We start from the raw sequence: 14,119 nt of genomic DNA, 5'->3' as shown, positions 1-14,119 counted from the left end.
CTCTCGACACTTGAAACTTATTGCCGCACATGGTGTCGGGTGCTGTCCTGGCACACTCAGAACTCGCATGGTGACGGCAATCTAAAGCAACGAAAAGCTTTCCTGTAATACTGTGAAAATTATATTTTTTCCCTAAATTCGCTTTAAAATATTATTGCAGACCATACCTGCACCCCACTCAAAGGTTTTGCCTTAAGCAACTGCTTAATTTGCCTAATGATAGACCTGGGTCTGCTTCCAGTTGTCATCGCTCCATCTCTAGCGCTTAGCCGCACCGCGTATGTATAGAGGATGAGGTCATAGACTTCTGTACTCGGAGATCACATCGACACAGGGCTATTTTCCAATCGACTAGGCCCTGTGACCGGTCGATAAATGGTCAAAAGATAGATGGTGAGCTTGTTGGCTCCATACAGAGCCCCAGTGTCAAAAGAATCAAATAATCAGTCAACCCGGGATTCCATGTCTCCATATAACCACAGACGGGACAGCACAGAGAGCGGTCCACTTGCTCTAGGCTAGATATAACAAGTCACGTGCAATCCGCAGGCTGCGATGCTCACCATGATCACAATGAACTCTTAGTCCTTTAACTATGTGAGAACTACGGAAAGACTTGTCAGCAGTTCAGTTCTGTGCCGCACTTCGCAGAGCTGTACGACTGTGCTGTAAATGCAAATACACGATCTTTAGCCATGACTGTGCTGTTAGAGGGCAAGGAATAATCACTGAATTAATCTCTTTGCGGTCCTTGCGGAGTGAACAATTAATACCCTGCATAAATTGTAGTTTCAGTTTCTCACCTAAAGTTTCTCCACAACAAATCATCTCTTAACTTCCTTGATATTTAAGTTGTCATTGATTTTTTTAAAATTGAGACTCGTGAACCACTCACCTTCCAAGGATACATTAATATCTTCTTTGCTACTGCACAGTAACTATTAATTTATGCATGTAAGTAAAAAGCGAGGCAGAATGTATGCTTTGCGCATGCATTATGTGTGAGCTTTGATATCTAGCTTGTTCACATGTAAGGGGAAAGGTACGTCTTGGAGCCTATGCAACTAAGATTCAGGATTTAGATTGTTCCTTTCATTCAGCGATATAGTTGAATTCCTTTGATAGCGGAGTTTATGTAATTGCATGTGTGCATTCATGCAATTGTGTGTGTGTGTGTGGTTATCCTCCCCGTCCCCCCCTAAGTGTCTTTAACATACTAATATAGTTACTATATCCACAAAGAGTTCTCAGCAATGGATGACAGTAGCAGCATCAAGCCCGTCGTCTTTATCTCGTTGCCATTTTCAGCAGAGGAAACTGGACAGTTGGAAGCGTCATGTGACGTGCGCTGGCTACCTGGGGCTCCACAGCCCCTTCACAGGGATGTCTTACTGTAGAACGTGAAGTCATTGTCTGGACTCAGGATCGAGTGGAAGCTGAGTTATTGGGCGATGCAGGTATAGGAGTGAACTGAACTCTACACAAGTCTTTTGACATGTACCTGTGACGTACGTGGTCCTGCTACCTGCTTTGTACAAAGTAAAACTAGAATATGATGAACACGTAGACCTAGAGAGATAGGTTAAAGTAACTCAATTCATCAGCGTAATGGCATATCAGAGACGAAAAAGACTAAATTAAACTGATATATGTTCTATAATTTAAAATAACTGAGGTAAATTTAAGTAGTTCGATGTTTTACAGATGAAGACAGAACCGCTGTGGGCGCCTAACTCGTCTCAGTTTACAAATCTAGCCGTCGACCCCTGTACCTTCATTTCCTCAACCCCGAGAGTGGAAAATCATCTGCACAATGCAAAAGTCTCACGTTCGTGTCATTCTGTTACACTCGGGACATGTTCCCATTCTTACAAACACAGCCATAGCCTTGTTGGCTGTTCAGAAAAAAGATTCACAAGTAAACATTGAGCACACCCTTTTCCTAGTTTAAAATGTTTTTGAAACATGCACCAGAAACAAGAGGAGGAAACTCAACGCGGAAAGATGAACACTGTCAGGTAATTTAACGAAAGCTGTGATGACAAGCTCTCGCTTATTTTTAGGTATCCTGACTCGCTGGCTGATTCGGCCAGATGCCTTCTGGTCCAGCAGAGGGTCCCTGTGTACACAGGACTGAGAGCGAAGTGGTGGTCAGTGAGAGAGCGTATGTAACGCAAGGCCTCAGAAACTGAAGGAGACAGTGTAAACAGAATAAAGAGTTCTAGAGCTAACGTTCGGCCTGAATACTTCAGGGGCAAGAACTCTGAAAGTGCTGTGCCGCAGTGTGCGGGTGTACATTATTTTGTATTATCTCCCTTACTAAAGTCTCATTATCTCGTACTTGGGCGTGGGGTAGTCCTCTGTTTTCTTGTGTATGTCTGTGTATTTTCCCATTTTTTTTAAAATCTACATATGATTAAACGCATTATTTGTACCGTTCATTTCGTTTTTGTTGTGGTCTACTCTCATCAAAGGTTCGACAGGTACGTCGTGTCCCGCCTCAGCGGACTAGCGAACACTTTACTTACACAGTGCAAAGGTACTTTTACCGTACTCGAGGAAAAAAAAAAAAAAGAGAGAGACCTCCCTTTATCCGTAACTTAGTAACGTAAATAAAAGTAGGCATTAGAAGAATTGTGTGGGTGCATGCATGATCATTAGACATGTAACCGGAATGACGATCACGTCTCTCGCTAAGGCCAACACCGCGTCAGTCCGTTCCTCTTTGGTGCTCCAGGGAAGAGGATAGAAGTTCAAAAGGATAATTTTTAACTAAAATTCTAGCACTCGTACGTCGAGGGTGCATTGTCTAATCTGCGTTGTGGTTTGTTTGTTTGTTTTTTGTTTGGTTTTTTTTTTTTTTTTAGTTTATTTTTATGCACCACAAACCCACACTCAGCCGACCTTGGAATCCACAAAACACTCTGCTTTTTCCCAGACAAAAGTGTCTTTTCTTCCACGGATCTTTATGTGTGTGTACGTTGCTGCTGCGTCACAACTACACGGACAACACAAATCTCACTCGCGCTAGTCATAGACGTTCACCTCATTCACACGACGAGGACATATACGTACGACACGAACGCATTCGTTCGGACTTTCACGCTCACACAGGTAAATAAGTTCAAAGACATGTTTATTTACATAATTTACACATACAACTATACTACATCTATTCCAAACTACCTACATAGTCTACCAAATCCTAGCACCTAACTCCCTGGGGTGGGGAAAGAGGGGGTTTGACGTGAGCCGCTTTCCAGTGGGACCAAAGCACCTGGCGGTAAATGGTACTTCTCATGTACTCAGGGTGGACAGAACTAATTAGCTGTACTTAGATGGGTGGTTTGAGTGACGCGAGCCGCTTTCCAGCGGGACCATAGCACCTTCGAGCAAAATGGTACTTCTCTCGTGCTCAACCAAAGTTTTACTGCTTTTCCGAGCAGGACCAGCCGCCTCTCGGTAAACAGGTGCAAGCACAGACTTTTGCCTGCTATTTACACTGGACAGTTTGGGTGCTACGTCACCCGCTGTTGTCGCGCGACCAAGTATGGGGTGGAAGGGGATGCGGGTGGAGATAACAAGCAATGTCAACGGTACACGCTGCCCTAAGCAAACGCTCCCGCTGCAGACAGGCTGTGCTTTGCTGTTTGGAGTGGCTTTTGAATGGTGTTGAGTGTGAATGAATGTAACATGAATGCGTAAGTCTGTTTGGCGCATGGATTTGTTGTGGTGTTATTTCATTATCGAGAAGCACTCGAATGGCCCCCTGGAACAAAGTGTTCTCTTTATTACATATGTGAGCATCATGCATGCATTGCCCCTAACTAATTTTATATTTTATTTGTAAGTTATATGCATTAAAGAAAATCCTGGAACGTAAAGAAAAATTATTTTACCCTTTCAAGAAAATTTCAAATAAAAGTGTGTTATAAAAAGTATTTTTTAAACAGATTTTATTTTTTGCCATTGATTTCAGCGATCGAGATTTAATTGTTACTAGACATATCGCTGGTACCCGTACGTTCAATTCCTGCGAGATGACAGCACAATCTTGACATAATCTAGATTAATTGAACGTAATAGATAAATTTAGTTTACTTATTTTTTGCATGCTTCTTTTTACCTCAAACTTTAAAACCATATCGATCAGCTGATTCTGTAGCGCCCACATCGCCAGAGAAAGATTTTACCAATCCTACGGCCGACATACTATCGTCCGATCGCTGTATTAATACACCCAATGCGCAGGACAATGCATAAACCAGAAGAATTCACTTTGTAACACTTTATTTAATCAAGAATAAGCATACTTCAAGCTTTTTGTATCTAATTATTACTTATGACAAATTCGAAAAATAGTTTTAAAGTAAATACATTAGAGAACTATTTTATTAATCTATGTAAAGTGCTTTCGGCGGTGGTACAAATTTTGTCGTCTGCAGCTTGACGCTTTTGTCAGGTGGTAACCCTTTTTCCATTTTTAGAATAGAATGTCTTTTGGCGTATACATATAAAGTAATTCAGATCTAATTATTATAATTTAACTTGTTTAGGTTGCACGAAAATGACTATCAAAGACGAAGCAGTGGACTTTGTGCTAAAATCAGGCGGAGCAACCTACGCTCTCACTGCTGCAGTTCTTGTTCTGGCAGTGTCTTGGCTCATCGGAAAATGGAAACACCAGGGCACCGTAAGTCAGCAACTCACAAAGCATTAAAATAGACCGAAATTATTTCATTTTGTGATTTAAGCGGCAGAACATTTTTTGTAACAGTTCCTCACAGAAAGCATGCACCAGACGTGAAATAATTTTCACGATCGACATGCAGTCATTATTATTTTTTTTTTCGAATGTACCAACTGACATGAGTACAAGCTAGACTGGTGACTTGGTAATGTTTTGTTTTAAGCACTACCTGCCACAGAGGCTTATATTACAATTGATTAGTATCTATGTTGCCTTGCACGTATTTTTTATTTCAGGAAAAATTACCTCCTCACATTCCTTCAACTATTCCATTCTTGGGTCAAGCCATTAGTTTTGCACAAAACCCTATTGAGTTTCTCCTGGCAGCATATCAGAAGGTAAACATTTGTGCCGTCAGCGACAGCAGTTGGAGAATACTTTTTTGCATGCAGTCTGTATGTGTGAAGGTTGGGGAAAGAGAGTATGAGCACTTTTGTGTATAATAATGATAAGCATTTATAAATCCCCAGCATATTATGATATAGTCGGGATTGTTAGACTTTTGACTAAAACTTTGGTAATCTAAAAAGGCCATAGGGTACAAACTTCATGTAAATGACAATGCTATTTACTTATAGCAATTTGAGGCTAGTAATTAAATGTGCATATTTCAGGGGTGGAGCAAAAGGCTTTTTTTCACTCATATAATTATTCCCTCAGGGCAGCAGTCACATATAATATTCAGTTATTTGCAATGAACATTTTTATAATTCATGCTTAACCAGAAGATAATTCTTCTAAAATTTTAATAATTTAAAAACTTGTCTTCTGCTTGCAGTATGGGCCAGTTTTCAGTTTCACCATGGTGGGTAAGACATTTACTTACCTCGTGGGTTCAGAAGCTGCAGCCCTCTTTTTCAACAGCAAAAATGAGAATTTAAATGCTGAAGATGTTTACAGCCGTTTGACTACTCCAGTCTTTGGAAAAGGTGTTGCTTATGATGTACCTCATCCAGTGAGTAAATTTTTCTAGTAAATAAGGTCTAATATATCTAACATTACTTCACATAAATAATATTTATATAGTCAGATATGTAAAGTCATGGAATTAGGAATGCATATTTCTGTAAGTCTTAGAGATAATTGTTTTGGGGTAAATTCCAAGTCGATAGTTTTTTGTGTGTGTGTGTTTTTTTTTTTTTTTTGGCAGTTAGAAAATGATAATAGTTATCTTTGTAAATATGTGGATATACAAAGAATATCATGAGATTTAAAAGGCCGAGAAACATGTTTTTCTGTCTTAAAACTCTACATTTTTTATACATGGTTATTTACACATGAGTTTTGCATGGAGTAACAGTGAGTAGTAGAAATGACGAATGTGACTAGACCTGTATTAAAGTACATGGAAAGTGGAAGCTTGTGCTACTGCTCTCTTCAGACATTGAATTCATATGGAGAGGTCAAAATTCAGGAGGAGATGTCTTTGAGCATGAAAGGGATTTACTATTTGTTTTGTTTTCACATTTTAATGTCTGTGTTCACATGTATTCATAAAGGGCAGTCCAGTGCTGCTATGGTTAGCGCCATTATTCACCAATACTGTGAAAGGCTGGCTGTCCTGGGTTCAGTTCTCTTCTCAGGCATGCCATTCTTTTTCTGCATGTCACATCTGTTTATGTGGCTGGCTGCCTTGCCATGATGTAGCCTTAGTTGCTGGCTCATTGTAAAACCCTTATCCCCCTCACCCAACATGTATTTATGGATACATATAGCCAGTTATTCATTTACATGTTTTGTGCATATAGCCAGTAAAATAAAATCATAGGCTTATGCATCTTTATCAGCATATGCACAGGTATTAGATACTTACATGCTTTTCCACTTTATAGAAACTTGTTTGTGAAGTTTTCACATGATCTTTGATCAGTTATATTTCTCTACCAGGTTTTTCTGGAGCAGAAAAAGATTTTGAAGACGGGATTAAATATAGCAAGATTTCGAGAACACGTGCACATGATTGAAGAAGAAACAGACAGTTACTTCCGCCGCTGGGGAAACAAGGGAAAAAATGGTGTGTATATGTTGGGGGATGGGGAACATTTACATTGCATGTAAGTGCTATAAAATGTTTTGGGTTTTTTTTTACAAATAAATTTCATAAAAAAAAAACTTAGTTGATTTTGCTAATTTTTCTTTATTCAGCTATTTCAAAAAGAATTTTGAGCCCACTCACAAAATTACCGAAGTTATAAGCTTTTAAAAATGTTTATTTTGGCGCCATTTTGGATTATTTCCATAGCAACTGCTAGTGTAACATGCACAGTAAAAGCATTTTTTAAACTTCCATTCAAGGGCAAACTAGTTGAAAAAAAAAAAAATTAGCGATATTGTATAAACCCACATTTTCTTTTTCTTGGGCCATGTTGGGCCTTAAAAAGGAGGTTTTAACTAGGTTATACATCCAGGAGAACTTTGATGTTCAAAATTTGCTCAATAAAATGCAAATCAACATAAGTGACATTTAGCATTTTGTTATATATGTTCAACATATCTCTGTATTTTGTTCTGTATGTTCAACAGATCTTTTTGTGGCAATGTCAGAGCTGATCATTCTTACGGCAAGTCGTTGTCTACATGGTGAGACCTCAATTTCTGTTTGTACAAACTAGTCATATTTCACTTTTTTTTAAATTCTTTAGTGATGCGGACAAATGAGTCACTATACGAACTTTGTTGAACAGTGCATCCAAAGCAGACTTGTGCAGAAAGCACTTTTAAAGCACCCTCTCTAAGTGGATAGTTCAATTTCGGGATAAAATCTCATTCTAGAAACTATGTAAACCAAAATGCTGGCAGCACTGAAAAGATTCATGATGAAGATTCGACAAAGAGTGTACCAAAATTTATCTCTAAATCAAAATCTTTACCTGTGGGTCTAACAGTTTTTGTTATCAGACGTAGCTTGTATTTCTACTTTGACAGCTTTACAATGGAAATTGTTGTCTGAAAGAGTCCATTGTTAAATACTTTGCATAAAAAGGTCAATAATAATAAGAGAAGACAAGTTTTTAAATTATTAAAATTTCAAACGAATTATCTTTTATTTAATCATGATACAGAAATAATAAACATACAACATATGAAGTAAATGAAGTATTAAACCTATAGTGCAAATTTAATGAACTGGTAGAAAGACCCTTGTTTCTGCCTTAGAAGACAGAAATGATGCCTTTCACTGCCTTGTTCTTTTCACCATTGATGCGTTGATGTCATGGAAGCAGCCATCTCTGATGTGTCATCTTTAAGTTTAGGAAACACAACCTGGATAATGAAATCAGGTTCAGAGTAAGAAGAACTGGCCAGTTAAGACACCAGTTACAAGTTTATAGCATAAGCATTTATTTTAAATAGGTATTAAGGTATTAGAATTTTAATTCTTTTTTATAGATTTTGAAGGGGTGTGTCTTATTACTTTTTAAAATACTTTTTGAATGCCGTGTGTCTACTTTCTCATAGGAAAAGAGATTCGTGCCATGCTAGATGAGAAAGTAGCACAGCTGTACTGGGACTTGGATGGAGGATTTACCCATATGGCATGGCTTCTACCTGGCTGGCTGCCTTTCCCAAGCTTCAGGTCTGGTTTCAAACATTTTAACTCAAAAGCACCTTAGTAATCCAATATATCTGTTATGTCAAGAATTTTAAAAGTCTGAGGTCTTGTGTTGACCTGACTTGGTGAGGGTCTTTAATATTTGGTAGGGCTTCTTGCTGTCACCCTGTACCCTTCCTTCCTCAATTGCCCAGCATTGGCCCTCAATTCAGTTCCCCCCTTACTGCCTTCATTTATCTAGGCTCTTGGTGGCACAGCTCACTTCTTTGGGTTTGGTTTTCCTTTCTCCCTTCAAGGCTCTCTTTTGGCAACAGCTTAGGACAGGACACAGCTATGTCTTGCATTCCTACCTTTTACAAGATTGATTGACTAACTGAAAAACTATTTAGCTTACACAGAAGATATATTCTTTGCTGGCCACATTTAACACTATATTAACAGCACTTTATTTCCATTTTCACCAATTTAAAGAGCATTTTGTACAGTAGGATGACTAGAGGAGGCCCACAAGGCAGTGACATACAACAACAATTCAGCATGTTTAAAATACCTCTCATCGTATTACTTGAGTATATTATGATGTTCTTGTAACGGCAGAAAACGGGACAAGGCTCATCTAGCAGTGAAGCAGATGTTTTACCAAGTGATTCAACGTCGTCGAGAAGCCAAAGAGCAGGAAGATGACATTCTTCAGACATTGATAGATTCTACCTACAAGTGAGTTTGCTAAGCTGACTTTATATGCTGATTATGCCGAGAATATTTGAATACATAAAATACAAAATCAAAGAAAATATTTTTAACTTGTTTATTTTGCCTAACAATAGTAAATTAATCTATCTTTTTACACTTTGGCAGTTTTATCATTTAACAATGTGAAGGAAAGGAGTCATGGTGTGGCTAAATGCTACTTGGCATATGTTCCCAAAGGAAAGGATAAACGCTAGAATGGAATGGCAAAAAAACCTGAAAAAAATAATAAAAATAATAAAACAATGTAGAAAATTAGTGTATGACATGAACAGTCTTTAGAACATAATACATGAAACAGAGAACAAATTAACGAAAATTAAGAGTGAGGAATATGACTCAAAACTGTGATCACAACAAAGAGGTAAAAGGAATTGGGGCGTGAGAACAGAAAAGAGTGGGTTATTCTGCCTCCTCTTCTAATGATTCTGCAATACATTTTTGCTCCGTAGACTTCTGTCATGCCAATAATTTATCACAATTAAAATCTGTTATAAAAGTTATTTTACAAAAAGGATCCTTACTATTTCCTATGCTATATAATTTCTATTTTTACTCTACCATATCTGGTCATATAGAAGTGGTAGAAAGTTGACAGATGATGAAGTAGCAGGCATGCTTATTGGGCTTTTGCTGGCAGGACAACATACATCTTCAACTACTTCATCATGGCTTATATTTTTTCTTGCCAAACATCAACACATCCAGGTATGCTTTTCAAGTTGCCCCTTTTTTCTAGTAGATTACATATACACCCAGGGGAAAAACAAAATACAAGAAAATTAGTCTGGCATTTAGTAGCTTATATGAGCAGTACCTTTCTTTTATTCTTTTTGTCTGTGCCTTGTTCTTGTATTGTTTTTCTTTTTGATTTGAATGTTTGTACCTAATGCTACAGTTAATTAAGGTGTCCAATGATGATGATACCATGCCATGATAATGTTCTGCCCACGTCTTCTGAAGAATTAATGGCATTTTATAATCTGTGAATATTGTGTTTCTGTTGATACGGTTGATTTCTGTCTGGGAACTATTTTGGTAAAATCAGATCCTCTTTTATTTAGCAGACGCCCAGCATGTGGGTATTTACAAAATGAATTAGTACAAATACAGATAGTTAGAAATGATATGAGAAAGAATTATGTTGTTTATAATCATGAAAAACAAAGATGAATGGAATATTCCTGTTGATATAAACCTACAAGGAGAATTACATCATTTCCTGTTGCTACAACCTGGGTGTTCTTAGATGCTCAGTAAATGAGGCAGCACCTGCCAAGTATTACCCTTGTTCTGGTGTCAGATTGTTGTCATGGAGACCTGTCTGCTCTGGCAATTTGTGTCCAGTTGAGACTATCCTTGCCCAAAGTTTCTGGTCCATTGCTAATTATCTAACCCATCAGACCACTTGGTATCTGCTTTCTATAAGCCACTAGCTGCTACTGATATAATTTGTGCTTTTGAACTATGCCTAGCACTTTCTAGATTACTGTTTTTTTCTGTGTGTCCATTTTAATGTCTCTGTGTTTATAGCATCCTCAGATAGTACCTAAGACTTGATAAGTGCTTTTGTGTGCGAAATAAAATAAGACAGTGCCTGCATTGAACATGTGTGATTGTATGTGTGATTGTAGTACTGGGAGTTTGTTTGGGGCTATTTTGTGCCATAAGCAAGACACATTAAACAGATGGTTTGTGTGATTGTAGTACTTAGGCTGGGATGGTTTAAGGCTATTTTGTGCCATAGGCATGATACCTGCTCTGCCCTCAGGCTTCAGCCCCCAGAAACCAACCAGTGATAACACGTTCAATAATAAGGCTTATAATGTGCATCCTCTTTCCATTGCATACTTTAACACTTTAACACTCTTTCAGTGACTTGCTTTAATCTTCCTGGCTTTGTATCTTACTACTTCTTAGCTGTTTTTCTATATACTTCTCGCCAATATTTCTCCCTACTTTTAATGTATTTTTTTCTCTTTTTCACCATATCTTCAAGAGAGATAAGGAATGCTGTAGATGATTGAGGCCTATACCCAGACTTGTTTGTTTGCTAGAATAAGGTATTTGAAGAGCAGAGGCACCTGGCCTGGAACGAGGCAGATGGCATGTGGGAGCCACTCAGTTATGATGTGCTCAAGGAGATGCAGCTTTTAGACTGTTGCTTGAAGGAGACACTGCGCCTGAGACCACCTATCATGACTATGATGCGTATGTGCAAAACTCCTCAGGTAAGGAAACTGTACACAGTGAGGTTCTTTTAGTTGTACAAGGTAACAGAAAGATTATTTTCAAATGAATGGTTTATTAAAGGATTCTATTTCCCCACAGAACATCACTCATTATGTACTTGTCATTTTCCACTGCTCAATCATTTGTGCATATGTCTTGAAATTGTGCAGGTCTTATTTTCAGCTCCTCATTGTCATGAAGGTGTTTCAACTTTTCTTGCTTTCTCACGACAATGAAGATTATCGCTACCCTAATGACCCGGCGCTAACCTCCCCAACCTCATGCTATTCTGTTTTCTGGCCTGTCTACCCAAACAAAGAACTAGCCTTCTGTGCCCCCTTCCTCTTAGCACTAAATCTACTTTTTGTCCACTAAATCTTTTTTTATTTTTAGAAAACATTATCTTCAGCTATGAGTGAGTGCCTATATGTTTCACCCTCCTTCACTGTAATCTGTTTGCTGGAAATTTGCAGACTGTGATGGGCTACACCATTCCTCCAGGTCACCAGGTTTGTGTGTCACCAACCACTAATCATCGCCTGCCAGACAGCTGGAGAGAGCTTGACCAGTTCCTCCCTGAAAGGTGAATCTAGCCTAGTATAGCCACAAAGTGATTTAATTTAAATTTTTTGTATATATATCAAATGGAAGTTTTTTGTGAGATAGATATGGATGAATATGGCTCCATGCAGCTTTTAGTTTTATGACCTACTGCAGACAACACATGGAGGGTAGAAAAAAGTACAGCATGTATTATTTTACATTTCAATTTTGTATGTTTACTGTGATCAGAAGTAAGTGGGGTTTTTTGGAGGGAGGGTGGTATAGGTGGCTCCAATTATTTATGGATTATCTACATTTATTTCTCTGAACTTCCCTTACATTCCAGCCAGAGAACTATGTTCTCCATCTGATGACTCTCTCCTAACCATTTATGTCACCAGAGCAAAAACATGATCACAGGATTTTAGTTACTGTGCATCATAACAATGGAACTCTCCTATTCCATATCCGCCACCTACCCACAATTGAATCTTTGAAATTTGCACTGAAAATGTACCTCTTCCTTAAGCATTACTCCTAGCAACAGTCCACACAATGCTAATCATTTGTCACACCCTTCCCCCCCTCCCATCCCACCTTTTCTGCTTATTGCTACTTCACTACTCATCTTCGTTTTAGAATTTGATTTTTCCAATCTAACTTTTGAACCCTTATTTCTAACAGTTGGACATAATGGTTGTTATTGTAGGATGGGGTATTAAAAAGCATGTTTATAGTAAAAATTTACATATCTGGCTTCCAATGCTGAGGTTTAACTTTTAAAATTTGCTCTGCCTCTAAAATGACCTGTCTCTAACAAGTTTTTTGTTTTTACTGTTTTGTTTAGATTTCTTGAACCAGATACTGGTAACAGTGAGAAATTTTCCTACGTTCCCTTTGGAGCTGGCCGCCATCGCTGTATCGGTGAATCATTTGCTTACGTACAGATCAAGACATTGGTGTCCTACCTGCTGAGAAAGTTCCACTTTGAGCTTGTGGATGGCTATTTTCCTGAGGTGGATTTCACCACCATGATTCATACACCTAAAAACCCTGTCATTGCCTATCATCTACGGCAGTGATACCGTTCTCTGGCCTTCACTGTGGACTGCATAAGGATATACCAAAGTGTAAGCTGGGAGAGTGGCTTGATTAGGTAAAACTCAGGAAAAGTTTGACAATTGAAGCTTGAATTTTTTTTTTGCTCTCCCAGATTTCTTGCATCATTAGATTTTCTTTCACTTTGGTAATCTAAACTGCATGGAACTCAGCTGTATTTGAAAATTAATAACGTGGCAAAGTCCAGACCTATTTGCCAGAAAATGTTAGGACTAAGCTTCAGGCCAGCAATGTTTTGCCGAAGACTACTCTTTGTAGCCTTATGAATTATATGGAAATCTAAACAGATTTCCACAAGGACTTTGAAGTATCATGTAGATTTGACTGCAGACAGAATAAATGAAGCTGAGAGTGGAAGGTGGTGGGAGACAATAAAGCAAGGCTACTTTAGAGACAGTTGCCATGACTTCTACAACAATCAATATAATAATTTTATAATTTAATATTTTAATATTTTGGCTAAAGTTGACAAAAACTTCAATATCTAAAAAAAAAAATTCTATAAAGAAAAGTAGAGGTGTAGAATGTGTAGTAGGCATTTCAACTTGAGCTGACACTGGGCTGGTGAAGGGTGGTATCTTTTTTATTTTAAAATATGACAGTGTCGGTGATTATGATTGATGAATAAATGCAATTTTTTGTTTAAAACTTTCTCAGAGTTTCTGCACTTCACATTTCATGAAGGGTGTGTGATTAAAAACAACACAAGCATATTCTAATTCTTTAATATATTAATTGTGCATTGTATTCCGTTATACATCAAATGTTTGGAAAAAAATAAGAGTACATGTTATAAAATGCTTTTGTTGGAATGGACCCTTCTTTCATTCAAAAGTTCTCCTGTTTTACCTTAACTTTATTTTGAGAATCTTAAAATCTATAATTCCTACTCATGTATGTATGAGTGTAGATACATACACATATACACACATACATCATGTTTTTTTTTTTTTAGAGGTCATGTTCAAGTAGTGTGAAAGTTCCAGGAAATTTCAGTAAGCTGTACAAAGAGACGCATTTAGTCCTGTAAGGAGAAAATGTTCGGCTTTCTACAACAAAAGATGTGTCTTGGAAACTTTCATTGTTTGCAGGCTACATCATGTCCTTCCACCATGGATCATTTTATCTTAATACTGTTGAAATCACCGACATGTATAGGTGGGTTGGTGTTT

The 14,119-nt window shown here is 37.9% G+C and overlaps 1 protein-coding gene across 1 annotated transcript; it reads left to right on the top strand.

Moving 5' to 3' along the window:
• Positions 1–4,411: 4,411 nt before the first annotated feature.
• Positions 4,412–13,595, top strand: LOC112564918 (lanosterol 14-alpha demethylase-like). The gene is made up of 12 exons (XM_025240056.1): positions 4,412–4,462; positions 4,557–4,693; positions 4,987–5,088; positions 5,529–5,705; positions 6,638–6,764; positions 7,274–7,330; positions 8,210–8,327; positions 8,901–9,020; positions 9,632–9,761; positions 11,111–11,284; positions 11,759–11,868; positions 12,676–13,595. Exons 2-12 carry the CDS (start codon positions 4,568–4,570, stop codon positions 12,908–12,910), a joined length of 1,476 nt encoding a protein of 491 aa, XP_025095841.1. The 5' UTR covers positions 4,412–4,462; positions 4,557–4,567; the 3' UTR covers positions 12,911–13,595.
• Positions 13,596–14,119: the final 524 nt, after the last annotated feature.

This window comes from Pomacea canaliculata, linkage group LG5 (genome assembly GCF_003073045.1).
Source record: "Pomacea canaliculata isolate SZHN2017 linkage group LG5, ASM307304v1, whole genome shotgun sequence".
NCBI classification, from domain to species: domain Eukaryota; kingdom Metazoa; phylum Mollusca; class Gastropoda; order Architaenioglossa; family Ampullariidae; genus Pomacea; species Pomacea canaliculata.
The sequence above is the reverse complement of the archived record's forward strand: the minus strand, read 5'-3'. Positions and strand labels throughout refer to the sequence as shown.

Bases quoted from the DNA above. Each gene is read 5' to 3' on its own strand.
- LOC112564918 (XM_025240056.1), top strand. From the start codon at position 4,568: ATGACTATCAAAGACGAAGCAGTGGACTTTGTGCTAAAATCAGGCGGA. The intron at 5,706-6,637 runs GTGAGTAAATTT...TTTCTCTACCAG, and splicing joins CTTATGATGTACCTCATCCA to GTTTTTCTGGAGCAGAAAAA. The intron at 9,762-11,110 runs GTATGCTTTTCA...TTTGTTTGCTAG, and splicing joins CCAAACATCAACACATCCAG to AATAAGGTATTTGAAGAGCA.